We start from the raw sequence: 17,412 nt of genomic DNA, 5'->3' as shown, positions 1-17,412 counted from the left end.
TCTAGATTTGACAAGTGTTAGGAGTTTAAACTGTATAATATATAATATATGTAATATATAATATGTATAATGTGTAATAACATATTATAAATGAGTGGATTATTGAAAAATTAAGGGTCCAAAAATTAAAAGATGCTGTTCTCCATGGAAGCTTCCTGCAGGTAAGGGCCATACCTGCTGGATTCACCACTCTCTCTTTGGCAAACAGCACTGTGCTTGGCACGTAGTTATGCTCACCAAATATTTGAGGAACAAAGAAATTAGATTTAAGTTGGTATAGTCCCCATTTTCATAATGTAGGATGAGATAGGAATAACAAATTTTATCAATCTGGAATTTTTAAAAATTCTCTCTTGACCAAAGAAGAGATTAAGGTCATTATGAGATCGAAGTAATCACTATGAGTGTTAAATAATCATTAAAGTAATAATATGCCTAATGACAGAATAAATTTTCTGGTGACCTCTGATTATACCATATCAAATACTTTGATCCTGCCTTATTAGACTTTTTTCTCAAGGTTATTAAAATGCCTGCAGATAATCCCAAATATCCTTTCTCTTTCAAGTGACATAGTAAGAAGTCATTTATATTTATTCTTGTAGAAAACTGACATTATATTCCACTTTTTCCAGTACTCAGTTCTATATTGTATCTACTAGATCACAGCAGATGAAAATTTAATTTTTAAGACAGGCAAGATGGAAATGTGTAATTGAAGTTTTTTGTTAAGTCCAAAGAAGAGTGTTTCATCATTTATTAAAGTGTAAATCATATGTGCTAAGTACTATGTCTGTACCTAGATAGTCATCAGTGAAGAAAAGAACATAGGAAAATGACTGAAAGGAACTTGTGTGAGGTGCAAATAAGCTGCAATGTCATGGGATAAACTCGTTCAAGTTAATGGTATGAGAGATCTTCATACCCAGTGATGGAAATGATGTGACACTTTTCTCTGAAGGGAAATGAAACTGCAGAAATATAGGAAGAATTATTTTCAAAATGCATAATAATGTGGTACCACATTTCTCACTCCAGATAACAGACTGAATACTAAGTAGAAAACAAAATGAACCAAAAATACACACGTGAGCAATTCTACATGCTCACCTCCTGTGCTGGAGCATGAACAGAGTAACATAACTGGGCACAAACATTTTTGTTTGTTTGTTTGTCTTTATTTATTTATTTTAAAATCTTTTCTAGAGTATAATTGCTTTACAATGGTGTGTTACTTTCTGCTTTATAACAAAGTGAATCAGTTATATATACACATATATCCCTATATCTCTTCCCTCTTGCGTCTCCCTCTCTCCCACCCTCCCTATACCACCCCTCTAGGTGGTCACAAAGCACCGAGCTGATCTCCCTGTGCTATGTGGCTATTTCCCACTAGCTATCTATTTTACATTTGGTAGTGTATATATGTCCATGCCACTCTCTCACTTTGTCCCAGATTACCCATCCCCCTCCCCACATCTTCAAATCCATTCTCTAGTGGGTCTGTGTCTTTATTCCCATCTTGCCCCTAGATTCTTCATGAACATTTTCTTTCTAAGATTCCATATATATGTGTTAGCATACAGTATTTGTTTTTCTCTTTCTGACTTACTTCACTCTGTATGATAGACTCTAGGTCCATCCATCTCACTACAACTACAAAAAACTCAATTTTGTTTCTTTCTATGGCTGAATAATATTCCATTGTACATATGTGCTACATCTTCTTTATCCAGTCATCTGTTGATGGACACTTAGGTTGCTTCCATGTCTTGGCTATTGTAAATAGAGCTGCAAAGAACATTGTGGTACATGACTCTTTCTGAATTATGGTTTTCTCAGGGTATATGCCCAGTAGTGGGATTGCTGGGTCGTATGGTAGTTCTATTTAAAAAATTTTAAGGAACCTCCATACTGTTCTCCATAGTGGCTGTATCAATTTACATTCCTACCAACAGTGCAAGAGGGTTCCCTTTTCTCCACACCCTCTCCAGCATTTATTGTTTGTAGATTTTTTTTGATGATGGCCATTCTAACCAGTTGGAGGTAATACCTCATTGTAGTTTTGATTTGCATTTCTCTAAAGATTAGTGATGTTGAGCATTCTTTCATGTGTTTGTTGGCAATCTGTATATCTTCTCTGGAGAAATGCCTATTTAGGTCTTCTGCCCATTTTTGGATTGGGTTGTTTATCTCTTTTTGATATTGAGCTGCATGAACTGCTTGTAAATTTTGAAGATAAATCCTTTTTCAGTTGCTGCATTTGCAAATATTTTCTCCCATTATTAGGGTTGTCTTTTCATCTTGTTTATGATTTCCTTTGCAAAGCAAAAGCTGTTAAGCTTCATTAGGCCCCATTTGTTTATTTTTATTTCCATTTCTCTAGGAGGTAGGTCAAAAAGGATCTTGCTGTGATTTATGTCATGGAGTGTTCTGCCTATGTTTTCCTCTAAGAGTTTAATAGTGTCTGACCTTGCATTTAGTACTTTAATCCATTTTGAGTTTAATGTTGTGTATGGTGTTAGGGAGTGTTCTAATTTCATTCTTTTACATGTAGCTGTCTAGTTTTCCCAGCACCACTTATTGAAGATGCTGTCTTTTCTCCACTGTATATTCTTGCCTCCTTTATCAAAGATAAGGTGACCATATGTGTATGGGTTTATCTCTGGGATTTCTACCCAGTTCCATTGATCTATATTTCTGTTTTTGTGCCAGTGCCATACTGTCTTGATTACTGTAGCTTTTCAGTATAGTCTGAAGTCTTGGAGCCTGATTTCTCCAGCTCCATTTTTCTTTCTGAAGATTGCTTTGGATATTTGCGGTCTTTTGTGTTTCCATACAAATTCTGAGATTTTTTGTTCTAGTTCTAGAACAATGCCAGTGGTAGTTTGATAGGGATTGCATTGAACCTTTAGATTGCTTTGGGTAGTAGAGCCATGTTCACAATGTTGATTCTTCCAATCCAAGAACATGGTATATCTCTCCATCTCTTTTTATCATTTTTAATTTCTTTCATCAGTGTCTTATAATTTTCTGCATACAGGTCTTTCGTATCCTTAGGTAGGTTTATTCCTAGATATTTTATTCTTTTTGTTGTAATGGTAAATGGGAGTGTTTTCTTAATTTCACTTTCAGATTTTTCATCATTAGTGTATAGGAATGCAAGAGATTTCTGTGCAGTAATTTTGTATCCTGCTACTTTACCAAATTCATTGATTAGCTCTAGTAGTTTTCTGGTAGCATCTTTAGGATTCTCTACGTGTAGTATCATGTCATCTGCAAACAGTGAGAGTTTTACTTCTTCTTTTCAGATTTGGATTCCTTTTATTTCTTTTTCTTCTCTGAATGCTGTGGCAAAACTTCCAAAACTATGTTGAATAATAGTGGTGAGAGTGGGCAACCTTGTCTTTTTTCTGATCTTAGTGGAAATGGTTTCAGTTTTTCACTGTTGAGGACGATGTTGGCTGTGGGTTTGTCATATGTGGCCTTTATTATGTTGAGGTAAGTTCCCTCTATGCCTACTTTCTGGAGAGTTTTAACCATAAATGGGTGTTGAATTTTGTCGAAAGCTTTCTCTGCATCTATTGAGATAATCGTATGGTTTTTCTCCTTCAATTTGTTAATATGGTGTTTCACATTGATTGATTTGTGCACATTGAAGAATCCTTGCATTTCTGTTATAAATCCCACTTGATCATAGTGTATGATCCTTTTAATGTCCTTCGTGGATTCTGTTGCCCAGTATTTTGTTGAGGATATTTGCCGCTATGTTCATTAGTGATATTGGGCTGTAGTTTTCTTTCTTTGTGACATCTTTGTCTGCTTTTGGTATCAGGGTGATAGTGGCCTCATAGAATATGTTTGAGAGTATTCCTCACTCTGCTATATTTTGGAAGAGTTTGAGAAGGATAGGTGTTAGCTCTTCTGTAAATGTTTGATAGAAGTCACCTGTGAAGCCATCTGGTCCTGAGATTTTTCTTGTTGGAAGATTTTTAATCACAGTTTCAATTTCACTGCTTGTGATTGGTCTGTTCATATTTTCTATTTCTTCCTGGTTCAGTTTCAGAAGGTTGTGCCTTTCTAACAATTTGCCCATTTCTTCCAGGTTGTCGATTTTATTGGCATATAGTTGCTTGTAGTAATCTCTCATGATGCTTGGTATTTCTGCAGTGTCAGTTGTTACTTCTTTTTCATTTGTAATTCTCTTGATTTGAATCTTCTCTCTTTTTTTCATGATGAGTTTGGCTACTGGTTTATCAATTTTGTTTATCTTCTTAAAGAGCCAGCTTTTAGTTTTATTGATCTTTGCTATTTTTTCCTTCCTTTCTTTTCCATTTATTTTTGACCTGATCTTTATGATTTCTTTCCTTCTGCTAACTTTGGGGTTATTTTGTTCTTCTTTCTCTAATTGTTCTAGGTGTAAGGTTAGGTTGTTTGTTTGACATGTTTCTTATCTCTTAAGGTAGGATGCTATTGCTATAAACTTCCCTCTTAGAACTGCTTTTGCTCCATCCCATAGGTTTTGGATTGTCGTGTTTTCATTGTCATTTGTTTCTAGGTATTTTTTTATTTCCTCTTTGATTTCTTCAGTGATCACTTCATTATTAAGTAATGTATTGTTTAGCCTCCATGTGTTTGTATTTTTTACAGATCTTTTCCTGTAATTGATATCTATTCTCATAGTGTTGTGGTCGGAAAAGAGACTTGATATTACTTCAATTTTCTTAAATTTACCAGGGCTTGATTTGTGACCCAAGATATGATCTATCCTGGAGAGTGTTCCATGAAGCACTTGAGAAGAAAGTGTATTCTGTTGTTTTTGGATGGATAGTCCTATATATATCAATTATGTCTATCTTGTTTAATGTATCATTTAAAGCTTGTGTGTCCTTATTTATTTTCATGTTGGATGATCTGTCCATTGGTGAGAGTGGGGTGTTAAAGTCCCCTACTATGATTGTCTTACTGTTGATTTCCCCTTTTATGGCTATGAGTATTTGCCTTATGTATTGAGGTGCTCCTGTGTTGGGTGCATAAATATTTACAATTGTGATAAATTGTAAATTTATAACATTTCTTCTTCTTGGATTTCTTCTTGGATTGATCCCTTGATCATTATGTAGTGTCCTTCATTGTCTCTTGTAATAGTTTTTCTTTTAAAGTCTTTTTGTCTGATATGAGAATTGCTACTCCAGCTTTCTTTTGATTTCCATTTACATGGAATATCTTTTTCCATCCCCCACTTTCAGTCTGTATGTGTCCCTAGGTCTGAAGTGGGTCTCTTGTAGACAGCATATCTATGGGTCTTGTTTTTGTATCCTTTCAGCCAGTCTATGTCTTTTGGTTGGAGCATTTAATCTTTTACATTTAAGGTAATTAGATATGTATGTTCCTATTTCCATTATCTTAATTGTTTTGGGTTTTGTAGGTCTTTTCCTTCTCTTGTGTTTCCTGCCTAGAGAAGTTCCTTTAGCATTTGTTGTAAAGCTGGTCTGGTGGTGCTGAACTCTTAGCTTTTGCTTGTCTGTAAAGCTTTTAATTTCTCCATCAAATGTGAATGAGATCCTTGCTGGGTAGAGTAATCTTGGTTGTGTTTTTCTCCCCTTCATCGCTTGAAATGTGTCCTGCCACTCCATTCTGGCTTGGAGAGTTTCTGCTGAAAGTTCAGCTGTTAACCTTATGGGAATTCCCTTGTATGTTATTTGTTGTTTTTCCCTTGCTGCTTTTAATATTTTTTCTTTGTATTTATTTTTTGATAGCTTGATTAATATGTGTCTTGGCGTGTTTTTCCTTGGCTTTATCCTGTATGGGACTCTCTGTGTTTCTTGGACTTGATTAACTATATCCTTTCCCATATTAGAGAAGTTTTAAACTATAATCCCTTCAAGTATTTTCTCAGTCCCTTTCCTTTACTCTTCTTCTTCTGAGGCCCCTATAATTCAAATGTTTGTGTGTTTAATGTTGTCCCAGAAGTCTCTGAGACTGTCCTCAATTCTTTTCATTGTTTTTTTTCTTTATTCTGCTCTGCACTAGCTATTTCCACTATTTTATCTTCCAGGTCACTTATCCGTTCTTCTGCCTCAGTTATTCTGCTATTGATCCCTTCTAGAGAAACTTTAATTTCATTTATTGTGTTGTTCATCACTGGTTGTTTGCTCTTTAGTTCTTCTAGGTCCTTGTTAAACGTTTCTTGTATTTTCTCCATTCTATTTCCAAGATTTTGGATCATCTTTACTATCATTATTCTGAATTATTTTTCAGGTAGACTGCCTATTTCCTCTTCATTTGTTAGGTCTGTGGGTTTTTACATTGCTCCTTCATCTGCTGTGTGTTTCTCTGTCTTCTCATTTTTCTTAACTTACTGTGTTTGTTGTCTCCTTTTCGCAGGCTGCATGTTTGTAGTTTCCATTGTTTTTGGTTTCTGCCCCCAGTGGGTAAGATTGTGTAGGCTTCCTGGTGGAGGGGACTAGTACCCGTGTTCTTGTTGATGAGGCTGGATCTTGTCTTCTGTTGGGCAGGTCCATGTCTGGTGGTGTGTTTTGGGGTGTCTGTGACCTTCTTATGCTGTTAGGCAGCCTCTCTGCTAATGGGTGGGGTTGTGTTCCTGTGTTGGTAGTTGTTTGGCATAGGGTGTCCAGCACTGGAGTTTGCTGGTCGTTGACTGGAGCTGGGTCTTGGCATTGAGATGGAGATCTCCGGGAGATTTTCACCATTTCATATTACATGGAACTGGGAGGTCTTTTGTGGACCAATGTCCTGAACTTGGCTCTCCCATCTTAGAGGCACAGCCCTGACCCCTGGCTGGAGCACCAAGAGCCTGTCATACCCACGGCTCAGAATAAAAGGGAGAAAAAAAAGTAAGAAAGAAAGAAAGAAGGAGATAAAATAAAATGGAATAAAGTTATTAAAATAAAAGATAGTTTTTGAAAAAAAATTTTTTTTTTTTTAAACATCTTTATTGGGGTATAACTGCTTTACAATGGTGTGTTAGTTTCTGCTCTACAACAAAGCGAATCAGCCATACATATACATATGTTCCCATATGTCTTCCCTCTTGCGTCTCCCTCCCTCCCACTCTCCCCATCCCACCCTTCCAGGCTGTCACAAAGCACCGAGCTAATATCCCTGTGCCTTGCGGCTGCTTCCCCCCAGCTATCTACCTTACTACGTTTGTTAGTGTGTATATGTCCATGACTCTCTCTCGCCCTGTCAAAACTCACCCTTCCTCCTCCCCATATCCTCAAGTCCGTTCTCCAGTAGGTCTGCGTCTTTATTCCTATCTTACCCCTAGGTTCTTCATGACATTTTTTTCCCTTAAATTCCATATATATGTGTTAGCATACGGTATTTGTCTTTTTCTTTCTGACTTACTTCACTCTGTATGACAGATTCTAGGTCTATCCATCTCATTACAAATAGCTCAATTTCATTTCTTTTTAAGGCTGAGTAATATTCCATTGTGTATATGTGCCACATCTTCTTTATCCATTCATCCGATGATGGGCGCTTAGGTTGTTTCCATGTCCTGGCTATTGTAAATAGAGCTGCAATGAACATTTTGGTACATGACTCTCTTTGAATTTTGGTTTTCTCAGGGTATATGCCAAGTAGTGGGATTGCTGGGTCATATGGTAATTCTATTTGTAGTTTTTTAAGGAACCTCCATACTGTTCTCCACAGTGGCTGAACCAATTCACATTCCCACCAGCAGTGCAAGAGTGTCCCCTTTTCTCCACACCCTCTCCAGCATTTATTGTTTCTAGATTTTTTGATGATGGCCATTCTGACTGGTGTGAGATGATATCTCATTGTAGTTTTGATTTGCATTTCTCTAATGATTAATGATGTTGAGCATTCTTTCATGTGTTTGTTGGCATTCTGTATATCTTCTTTGGAGAAATGTCTGTTTAGGTCTTCTGCCCATTTTTGGATGGGGTTATTTGTTTTTTTGTTATTGAGCTGCATGAGCTGCTTGTAAATTTTGGAGATTAATCCTTTGTCAGTTGCTTCATTTGCAAATGTTTTCTCCCATTCTGAGGGTTGTCTTTTGGTCTTGGTTATGGTTTCCTTTGCTGTGCAAAAGCTTTGCAGTTTCATTAGGTCCCATTTGTTTATTTTTGTTTTTATTTCCATTACTCTAGGAGGTGGGTCAGAAAGGATCTTGCTGTGATTTATGTCATAGAGTGTTCTTCCTATGTTTTCTTCTAAGAGTTTGATAGTTTCTGGCCTTACATTTAGGTCTTTAATCCATTTTGAGCTTATTTTTGTGTATGGTGTTAGGGAGTGATCTAATCTCATACTTTTACATGTACCTGTCCAGTTTTCCCAGCACCATTTATTGAAGAGGCTGTCCTTTCTCCACTGTACATTCCTGCCTCCTTTATCAAAGATAAGGTGTCCATATGTGCGTGGGTTTATCTCTGGGCTTTCTATCCTGTTCCACTGATCTATCTTTCTGTTTTTGTGCCAGTACCATACTGTCTTGATTACTGTTGCTTTGTAATATAGTCTGAAGTCAGGGAGCCTTATTCCTCCAGCTCCTTTTTTCGTTCTAAAGATTGCTTTGGCTATTCGGGGTCTTTTGTGTTTCCATACAAATTGCGAAATTTTTTGTTCTAGTTCTGTGAAAAATGCCAGAGGTAGTTTGATAGGGATTGCATTGAATCTGTAGATTGCTTTGGGTAGTAGAGTCATTTTCACAATGTTGATTCTTCCCATACAAGAACATGGTATATCTCTCCATCTATTTGTATCATCTTTATTTTCTTTCATCAGTGTCTTATAATTTTCTGCATACAGGTCTTTCGTATCCTTAGGTAGGTTTATTCCTAGATATTTTATTCTTTTTGTTGCAATGGTAAATGGGAGTGTTTTCTTGATTTCACTTTCAGATTTTTCATCATTAGTATATAGGAATGCCAGAGATTTCTGTGCATTAATTTTGTATCCTGCTACTTTACCAAATTCATTGATTAGCTCTAGTAGTTTTCTGGTAGCATCTTTAGGATTCTCTATGTATAGTATCATGTCATCTGCAAACAGTGACAGCTTTACTTCTTCTTTTCCGATTTGGATTCCTTTTATTTCCTTTTCTTCTCTGATTGCTGTGGCTAAAACTTCCAAAACTATGTTGAATAAGAGTGGTGAGAGTGGGCAACCTTGTCTTGTTCCTGATCTTAGTGGAAATGCTTTCAGTTTTTCACCATTGAGGATGATGTTTGCTGTGGGCTTGTCATATATGGCTTTTATTATGTTTAGGAAAGTTCCCTCTATGCCTACTTTCTGGAGGGTTTTTATCATAAATGGGTGTTGAATTTTGTCGAAAGCTTTCTCTGCATCTATTGAGATGATCATATGGTTTTTCTCCTTCAATTTGTTAATATGGTTTATCACATTGATAGATTTGCGTATATTGAAGAATCCTTGCATTCCTGGAATAAACCCCACTTGATCATGGTGTATGATCCTTTTAATGTGCTGTTGGATTCTGTTTGCTAGTATTTTGTTGAGGATTTTTGCATCTATGTTCATCAGTGATATTGGCCTGTAGTTTTCTTTCTTTGTGACATCCTTGTCTGGTTTTGGTATCAAGGTGATGGTGGCTTCGTAGAAGGAATTTGGGAGTGTTCCTCCCTCTGCTATATTTTGGAAGAGTTTGAGAAGGATAGGTGTTAGCTCTTCTCTAAACGTTTGATAGAATTCACCTGTGAAGCCATCTGGTCCTGGGCTTTTGTTTGTTGGAAGGTTTTTAATCACAGTTTCAATTTCAGTGCTTGTGATTGGTCTGTTCATATTTTCTATTTCTTCCTGATTCAGTCTTGGCAGGTTGTGCCTTTCTAAGAATTTGTCCATTTCTTCCAGATTGTCCATTTTATTGGCATAGAGTTGCTTGTAGTAATCTCTCATGATTTTTTTTATTTCTGCAGTGTCAGTTGTTACTTCTCCTTTTTTATTTCTAATTCTATTGATTTGAGTCTTCTCCCTTTTTTTCTTGATGAGTCTGGCTAGTGGTTTATCTATTTTGTTTATCTTCTCAAAGAACCAGCTTTTAGTTTTATTGATCTTTGCTATTGTTTCCTTCATTTCTTTTTCATTTATTTCTGATCTGATTTTTATGATTTCTTTCCTTCTGCTAGCTTTGGGGTTTTTTTGTTCTTCTTTCTCTAATTGCTTGAGGTGCAAGGTTAGGTTGTTTATTCGAGATGTTTCCTGCTTCTTAAGGTGGGCTTGTATTGCTATAAACTTCCCCCTTAGAACTGCTTTTGCTGCATCCCATAGGTTTTGGGTCGTTGTGTCTCCATTATCATTTGTTTCTAGGTATTTTTTTATTTCCTCTTTGATTTCTTCAGTGATCACTTCATTATTAAGTAGTGTATTGTTTAGCCTCCATGTGTTTGTATTTTTTACAGATCTTTTCCTGTAATTGATATCTAGTCTCATGGCGTTGTGGTCAGAAAAGATACTTGATACAATTTCAGTTTTCTTAAATTTACCAAGGCTTGATTTGTGACCCAAGATATGATCTATCCTGGAGAATGTTCCATGAGCACTTGAGAAAAATGTGTATTCTGTTGTTTTTGGATGGAGTGTCCTATAAATATCAATTAAGTCCATCTTGTTTAATGTATCATTTAAAGCTTGTGTTTCCTTATTTATTTTCATTTTGGATGATCTGTCCATGGGTGAAAGTGGGGTGTTAAAGTCCCCTACTATGAATGTGTTACTATTGATCTCCCCTTTTATGGTTGTTAGTATTTGCCTTATGTATTGAGGTGCTCCTATGTTGGGTGCATAAATATTTACAATTGTTATATCTTCTTCTTGGATCGATCCCTTGATCATTATGTAGTGTCCTTCTTTGTCCCTTTTAATAGTCCTTATTTTAAAGTCTATTTTGTCTGATATGAGAATTGCTACTCCAGCTTTCTTTTGGTTTCCATTTGCATGGAATATCTTTTTCCATCCCCTTACTTTCAGTCTGTATGTGTCTCTAGTTCTGAAGTGGGTCTCTTGTAGACAGCATATATAAGGGTCTTGTTTTTGTATCCATTCAGCCAATCTGTGTCTTTTGGTGGGAGCATTTAGTCCATTTACATTTAAGGTAATTATTGATATGTATGTTCCTATTTCCATTTTATATATTGTTTTGGGTTCGCTACTATAGGTCATTTCCTTCTCTTGTGTTTCGTGTCTAGAGAAGTTCCTTTAGCATTTGTTGTAAAGCTGGTTTGGTGGTGCTGAACTCTCTCAGCTTTTGCTTGTCTGTAAAGGTTTTAATTTCTCCATCAAATGTGAATGAGATCCTTGCTGGGTAGAGTAGTCTTGGTTTCAGGCTATTCTCCTTCATCACTTTCAGTATGTCCTGCCACTCCCTTCTGGCTTGTAGGGTTTCTGCTGAGAGATCAGCTGTTAACCTTATGGGGATTCCCTTGTGTGTTATTTGTTGTTTTTCCCTTGCTGCTTTTAATATGCTTTCTTTGTATTTAATTTTTGACAGTTTGATTAATATGTGTCTTGGCGTGTTTCTCCTTGTATTTATCCTGTATGGGACCCTCTGTGCTTCCTGGACTTGATTAACTATTTCCTTTCCCATATTAGGGAAGTTTTCAACTATAATCTCTTCAAATATTTTCTCAGTCCCTTTCTTTCTTTCTTCTTCTTCTGGAACCCCTATAATTCGAATGTTGGTGCGTTTCATGTTGTCCCAGAGGTCTCTGAGACTGTCCTCAGTTCTTTTCATTCTTTTTTCTTTATTCTGCTCTGCAGTAGTTATTTCCACTACTTTATCTTCCAGGTCACTTATCCGTTCTTCTGCCTCAGTTATTCTGCTATTGATCCTAGCTAGAGTGATTTTAATTTCATTTATTGCATTATTCATCGTTGCTTGTTTCATCTTTAGTTCTTGTAGGTCCTTGTTAACTGTTTCTTGCATTTTGTCCATTCTACTTCCAAGATTTCGGATCATCCTTACTATCATTATTCTGAATTCTTTTTCAGGTAGATTGCCTATTTCCTCTTCATTTGTTAGGTCTGGTGGGTTTTTATCTTGCTCCTTCATCTGCTGTGTGTTTTTCTGTCTTCTCATTTTGCTTATCTTACTGTGTTTGGGGTCTCCTTTTTGCAGGCTGCAGGTTCGTAGTTCCCGTTGTTTTTGATGTCTGTCTCCAGTGGCTAAGGTTGTTTCAGTGGGTTGTGTAGGCTTCCTGGTGGAGGGGACTAGTGCCTGTGTTGTGCTGGATGAGGCTGGATCTTGTCTCTCTAGTGGGCAGGTTCACGTCTGGTGGTGTGTTTTGGGGTGTCTGTGGCCTTATTATGATTTTAGGCAGCCTCTCTGCTAATGGGTGGGGTTGTGTTCCTGTTTTGCTAGTTGTTTGGCATAGGTTGTCCAGCACTGTGGCTTGCTGGTCGTTGAGTGAAGCTGGGTGCTGGTGTTAAGATGGAGGTCTCTGGGATATTTCCCCCGTTTAATATTATGTAGAGCTGGGAGGTCTCTTGTTGACCAGTGTCCTGAAGTTGGCTCTCCTACCTCAGAGGCAGAGCCCTGACTCCTGGCTGGAGCACCAAGAGCCTTTCATCCACACAGCTCAGAATAAAAGGGAGAAAAAGTAGGGAGAATTAGTAGAAGTATGAGTAAAGAAAGAGGGAGAGGAGGAAAGGAAGGAAGGAAGAAAGAAGCAAAGAAGGAAAGAAAGGAGGGAGGGAGGGAGGGAGGGAGGAAGGAAGGAAGGAGGGAAAGAAGGAAAAAAAGACAGAAAGAAAGATGATACAGTAAAAATAAAATAAAGTATAATATAGTTATTGAATTAAAAAATATTTAGAAAAAAAAAAAAAGGGACGGATAGAACCTTAGGACAAATGTTGGAAGCAAAGCTACACAGAGAAAATCTTACACAGAAGCATACACATACACCTTCACAAAAAGAGGTAAAGGGGGAAAAATCATAACTCCTGCTCCCTGAGACCACCTCCTCAATTTGGGGTGATTCGTTGTCTAAAGGAGGGAGGGAAGGAAGGAAAGAAAGAAAGAACGAAGGTAAAGTATAATAAAGTTATTACAATTAAACTTAATTATTAAGAAAAAGAATTTTTTAAAAAAAAGTCATGGACGGATAGAGCCCTAGGACAAATGGTGGAAGCTAGAGTATACAGACTAGATGTCACACAGAAGCATACACGTACACATTCACAAAAAGAGGAAAAGGGAAAAAAATCATAGATCTCGCTCCTAAATTCCACCTCTTCAATTTGGGATCATTCCTTGTCTATTCAGGTATTCCACAGATGCAGGGTATATCAAGTTGATTGTGGAGCTTTAATCCGCTGCTTCTGTGGCTGCTGGGAGAGATTTCCCTTTCTCTTCTTTGTTCTCACAGCTCACAGGAGCTCAGCTTTGGATTTGGCCCTGCCTCTGCGTGTAGGTCGCTGGAGGGCGTCTGTTTTTTCGCTCAGACAGGACGGGGTTAAAGGAGCCGCTGATTCGGGGCCTCCGGCTCACTCAGGCCGGGGGTTGGGGGATGGGGGAAGGAGGGGCACTGCGTGCGGGGCGGGCCTGCGGCGGCAGAGGCAGCGTGAAGTTGCGGCAGAGGCCGGCGTGACGTTGCACCAGCCTGAGGCCCGCCGTGCGCTGTCCCGGGGAAGTTGTCCCTGGATCCCGGGAACCTGGCAGTGGCGGGCTGCACAGGCTCCGCGGAAGAGGGGTGTGGAGAGTGACCTGTGCTCGCACACAGGCCCCTTGGTGGCGGCAGCAGCAGCCTTAGCGTCTCCCGCCCGTCTCTGGGGTCCGCGGTTTTAGCCGCGGCTCGCGCCCGTCTCTGGGGTTTGCGCTTTCAGCCGCGGCTCGCGCCCGTCTCGGGGGCTCGCGCCCTCAGCCGCGGCTCGCGCCAGTCTCTGGGGTTCGTGCTTTTAGCCGCGGCTCGCGCCCGTCTCTGGAGTTCCTTTAAGCAGCGCTCTTAAACCCCTCTCCTCGCGCACCAGGAGACAAAGAGGGAAGAAAAAGTCTCTTGCCTCTTCGGCCGGTGCAGGCTTTTCCCCGAACTCCCTCCCGGCCAGTCGTGGTGCACTAACCCCTTCAGGCTATGTTCAAGCCGCCAACCCCCGTCCTCTCCCTGAGCTCCGTCCAAAACCAAAACCCGAGCCTCAGCTCGCAGCCCCGCCCGCCCCGGTGGGTGAGCAGCAAGCCTCTCGGGTTGGTGAGTGCTGGTCAGCACCGATCGTCTGTGCAGGAATCTCCCCGCTTTGCCCTCCGCACCCGTCGCTGTGCACTACTCCGCGGTCCCGAAACTCCCCCCTCTGCCTCCCGCAGTCTCCGCCCGCGGGGGGGCTTCCTAGTGTGTGGAAACTTTTCCTCCTTCACAGCTCCCTCCCACTGGTGCAGGTGCCGTCCTTATTCTTTTGTCTCTGTTTTTTCTTTTGCCCTACCCAGTTACGTGGGGAGTTTCTTGCCTTTTGGGAGGTCTGAAGTCTTCTGCCAGCCTTCAGTAGGAGTTCTGTAGGAGTTGTTCCACGTGTGGATGTATTTCTGGTGTGTCCGTGGGGAGGAAGGCGATCTCCGCGTCTTACTCTTCCGCCATCTTCAAGGTCCCCCTAAAAAATTTTTTTAAAGTAATAAAAGAAAAAGCAAGAAGAGAGCAACCAAACCAAAAGACAAATCCACGAATGATACCAAACGCTGAAAACTATACTAAAACACAAACAAAAACAGACACACAGAACCCTAGGACAAATGGTAAAAGCAAAGCTATACAGACAAAATCACACTCAGAAGCATACATATACACACTGTCAAAGAAAGAAAAAGGGAAAAAGATATATATATCGTTGCTCCCAAAGTCCACCTCCTCAATTTGGGATGACTTGTTGTCAATTCAGGTATTCCACAGATGCAGGGTACATCAAGTTGATTGTGCAGATTTAATCCGCTGCTCCTGAGGCTGCTGGGAGAAATTTCCCTTTCTCTTCTTTGTTCGCTCAGCTCCTGGGGTTCAGCTTTGGATTTGACACTGCTTCTGCGTGTAGGTCGCTGGAGGGCATCTGTTCTTCGCTCAGACAGGATGGGGTTAAAGGAGCAGCTGCTTCGGGGGTTTGGGCTCACTCAGGGTGGGGGGAGGGAGGGGTAAGGATGTGGGGCGAGCCTGCGGCAGCAGAGGCCAACAAGACGTGACGTTGCACCAGCCTGAGGCACACCGTGTGTTCTCCCGGAGAAGTTTTCCCTGGATCATGGGACCCTGCAGTGGTGGGCTGCACAGGATCCCAGGAGGGGAGGTGTGGAGTGACCTGTGCTTGCACACATGTTTCTTGGTGGTGGCAGCAGCAGCCTTAGCGTCTCATGCCCGTCTCTGGGGTCCGCACTGATAGCCGCAGCTCGCGCCCATCTCTGGAGCTTTTAAGTGGTGCTCCTAATCCCCTCTCCTCACGCACCAGGAAACACAGAGGCAAGAAAATGTCTCTTGCCTCTTCGGCAGCTCCAGACATTTTCCCGGACTCCCTCCCGGCTAGCTGTGATGCACTAGCTCCTTTCAGGCTGTGTTCACGCAGCCAACCCCAGCCCTCACCCTGGGATCCGACCTCCGAAGCCCGAGCCTCAGCTCCTAGCCCCCACACGTCCCGGCAGGTGAGCAGAAAAGCCTCTCGGGCTGGTGAGTGCTGGTCGGCACCGATCCTCTGTGCTGGAATCTCTCCGCTTTGCCCTCTGCACCTCTGTTGCTGCGCTCTCCTCCATGGCTCCGAAGCTTCCCGCCTCCGTCACCCGTAGTCTCTGACTGCAAAGGGGCTTCCTAGTGTGTGGAAACCTTTCCTCCTTCACAGCTCCCTCCCCATTGCAGGTCCCGTCCCTATTCTTTTGTGTCTGTTTTTTTCTTTTTTCTTTTGCCCTACCCAGGTACGTGGGGAGTCACTTGCCTTTTGGGAGGTCTGAGGTCTTCCGCCTGCATTCAGTAGGTGTTCTGTAGGAGTTGTTCCACATGTAGATGTATTTCTGATGTGTTTGTGGGGAGGAGGGTGATCTCCACATCTTACTCTTCCTCTATCTTGAAGCTCTTTGGGCACAAGCTTTTAAACACAGGGTCCACCTACAGAAATTGCCATTTGCCCTGCAAGCTTATAATGATGCCATTAAATCACAATTAGGTGTTAGCAGGAGTAATTAGGAATATGTTGTAGGGTTGCACACTCATAAGAAATTTTTTATGGGAGGGAGAAAATCTTAAGCATTCACTGTGGGAAGGATTTTTGAAAATCCAGCATTTCAGCCAGGAGACTTTTATTTAGCAAGACCAGCCAAAAGAGTTGTTTTAAATTTTTGTTTTTGTTTCTGACCTTAATTTGAAGGTTACGTGTCCTGCATTTTTTAATCTATGGCCCAACATGTTCACAGGACAAAGGAGAAGAGACAGATGGATTCCAAGGGGATAATGGCTGAGTTTTTCCTCTATATTTTCCTTTAGGAATCAATTCCAAGCTTCAGTTTGAAATCGTGCCAGGTGCTTTATTCGGGTTGTTCGAGATAAATCCTGACACTGGGGAGGTGGTGACAACCACCACACTTGACAGAGAAGTTCAGGAAGTCCTCACCCTTCGAGGTAAGGGATCCCTTGACTGTGCTAAACAAACGAAAACAAAAACAGGCAGCAGGCCATTGAGAGGGGAAATTTTACATTTCAGTAGGTTGTCTTTAAATAAAATACTATTGACCCAGTGCTACCCGGTTAATTTGATCTGTTGCTGTCTGGTTAGGGCAGCATATTTTAGGTATGAATTAATGGCTACCATCTGTGCCATCTTTTGTTCCTTGTCAGTACTTGTACGTGATGGGGGAGCCCCTGCTCTGTCTGGGACTACAACAATTCTCTGCACAGTGGGAGATGAAAACGATCATGCACCGGAGATTATTGTCCCCAGGCATGACATTGAGGTTCTGGAAAACCAAGAGCCAGGGCTTGTCTACACTGTTTTGGCCTCTGATATGGATGCTGGCAATAATGGAGCTGTCAGGTATCACATAATTGGTAAGTATTATCTTTATTTAAATAACCCCCTCCCCAGGGTACCAACTCGGTTGACACACACTTCATGGAGTGCATTCAGCATTTGGTATCTAGTGCAGTGTTTATAGAACGCACACCTGCTAAGAACTGATTGGTGCCCTGGCTCTCCTCTCCTCCTCCCCACAGCCACCCTGATCCAGTGCCCTCCAAACTCCTCAAAAATCTGCCCTTGACAACTCTCGCTGTTAGTAATCCACTAATATTAGTGCATGTACAGATGGACAGATAGCTTTTGTTTTCTATTTTCACTTTTTCTCTATTTTCACTTCTCTCGTATGATCACTTATTTTTATTATTTTGAACAGTCAAGACTTTCTTTCAGGTCTAGAGGACATGAGTAGAAAAACAATTCCCAGATCTGCAGACCAAT

General features: G+C 40.5%; 1 protein-coding gene across 1 annotated transcript in view; it reads left to right on the top strand.

The window, feature by feature from the left end:
• The window catches only part of DCHS2 (dachsous cadherin-related 2), a 306,411-nt gene that overhangs the window by 214,417 nt on the left and 74,582 nt on the right, over window positions 1-17,412 (top strand). The window contains exons 11-12 of the mRNA XM_065877536.1: window positions 16,443-16,577; window positions 16,794-17,003. Of these exons, the coding sequence (XP_065733608.1) occupies window positions 16,443-16,577; window positions 16,794-17,003 (345 nt within the window). The remainder of the gene's footprint in view (window positions 1-16,442; window positions 16,578-16,793; window positions 17,004-17,412) is intronic.

The sequence above is a fragment of the Phocoena phocoena genome, chromosome 5 (genome assembly GCF_963924675.1).
Source record: "Phocoena phocoena chromosome 5, mPhoPho1.1, whole genome shotgun sequence".
In the NCBI taxonomy this organism is placed as follows: Eukaryota; Metazoa; Chordata; class Mammalia; order Artiodactyla; family Phocoenidae; genus Phocoena; species Phocoena phocoena.
The sequence above is the reverse complement of the archived record's forward strand: the minus strand, read 5'-3'. Positions and strand labels throughout refer to the sequence as shown.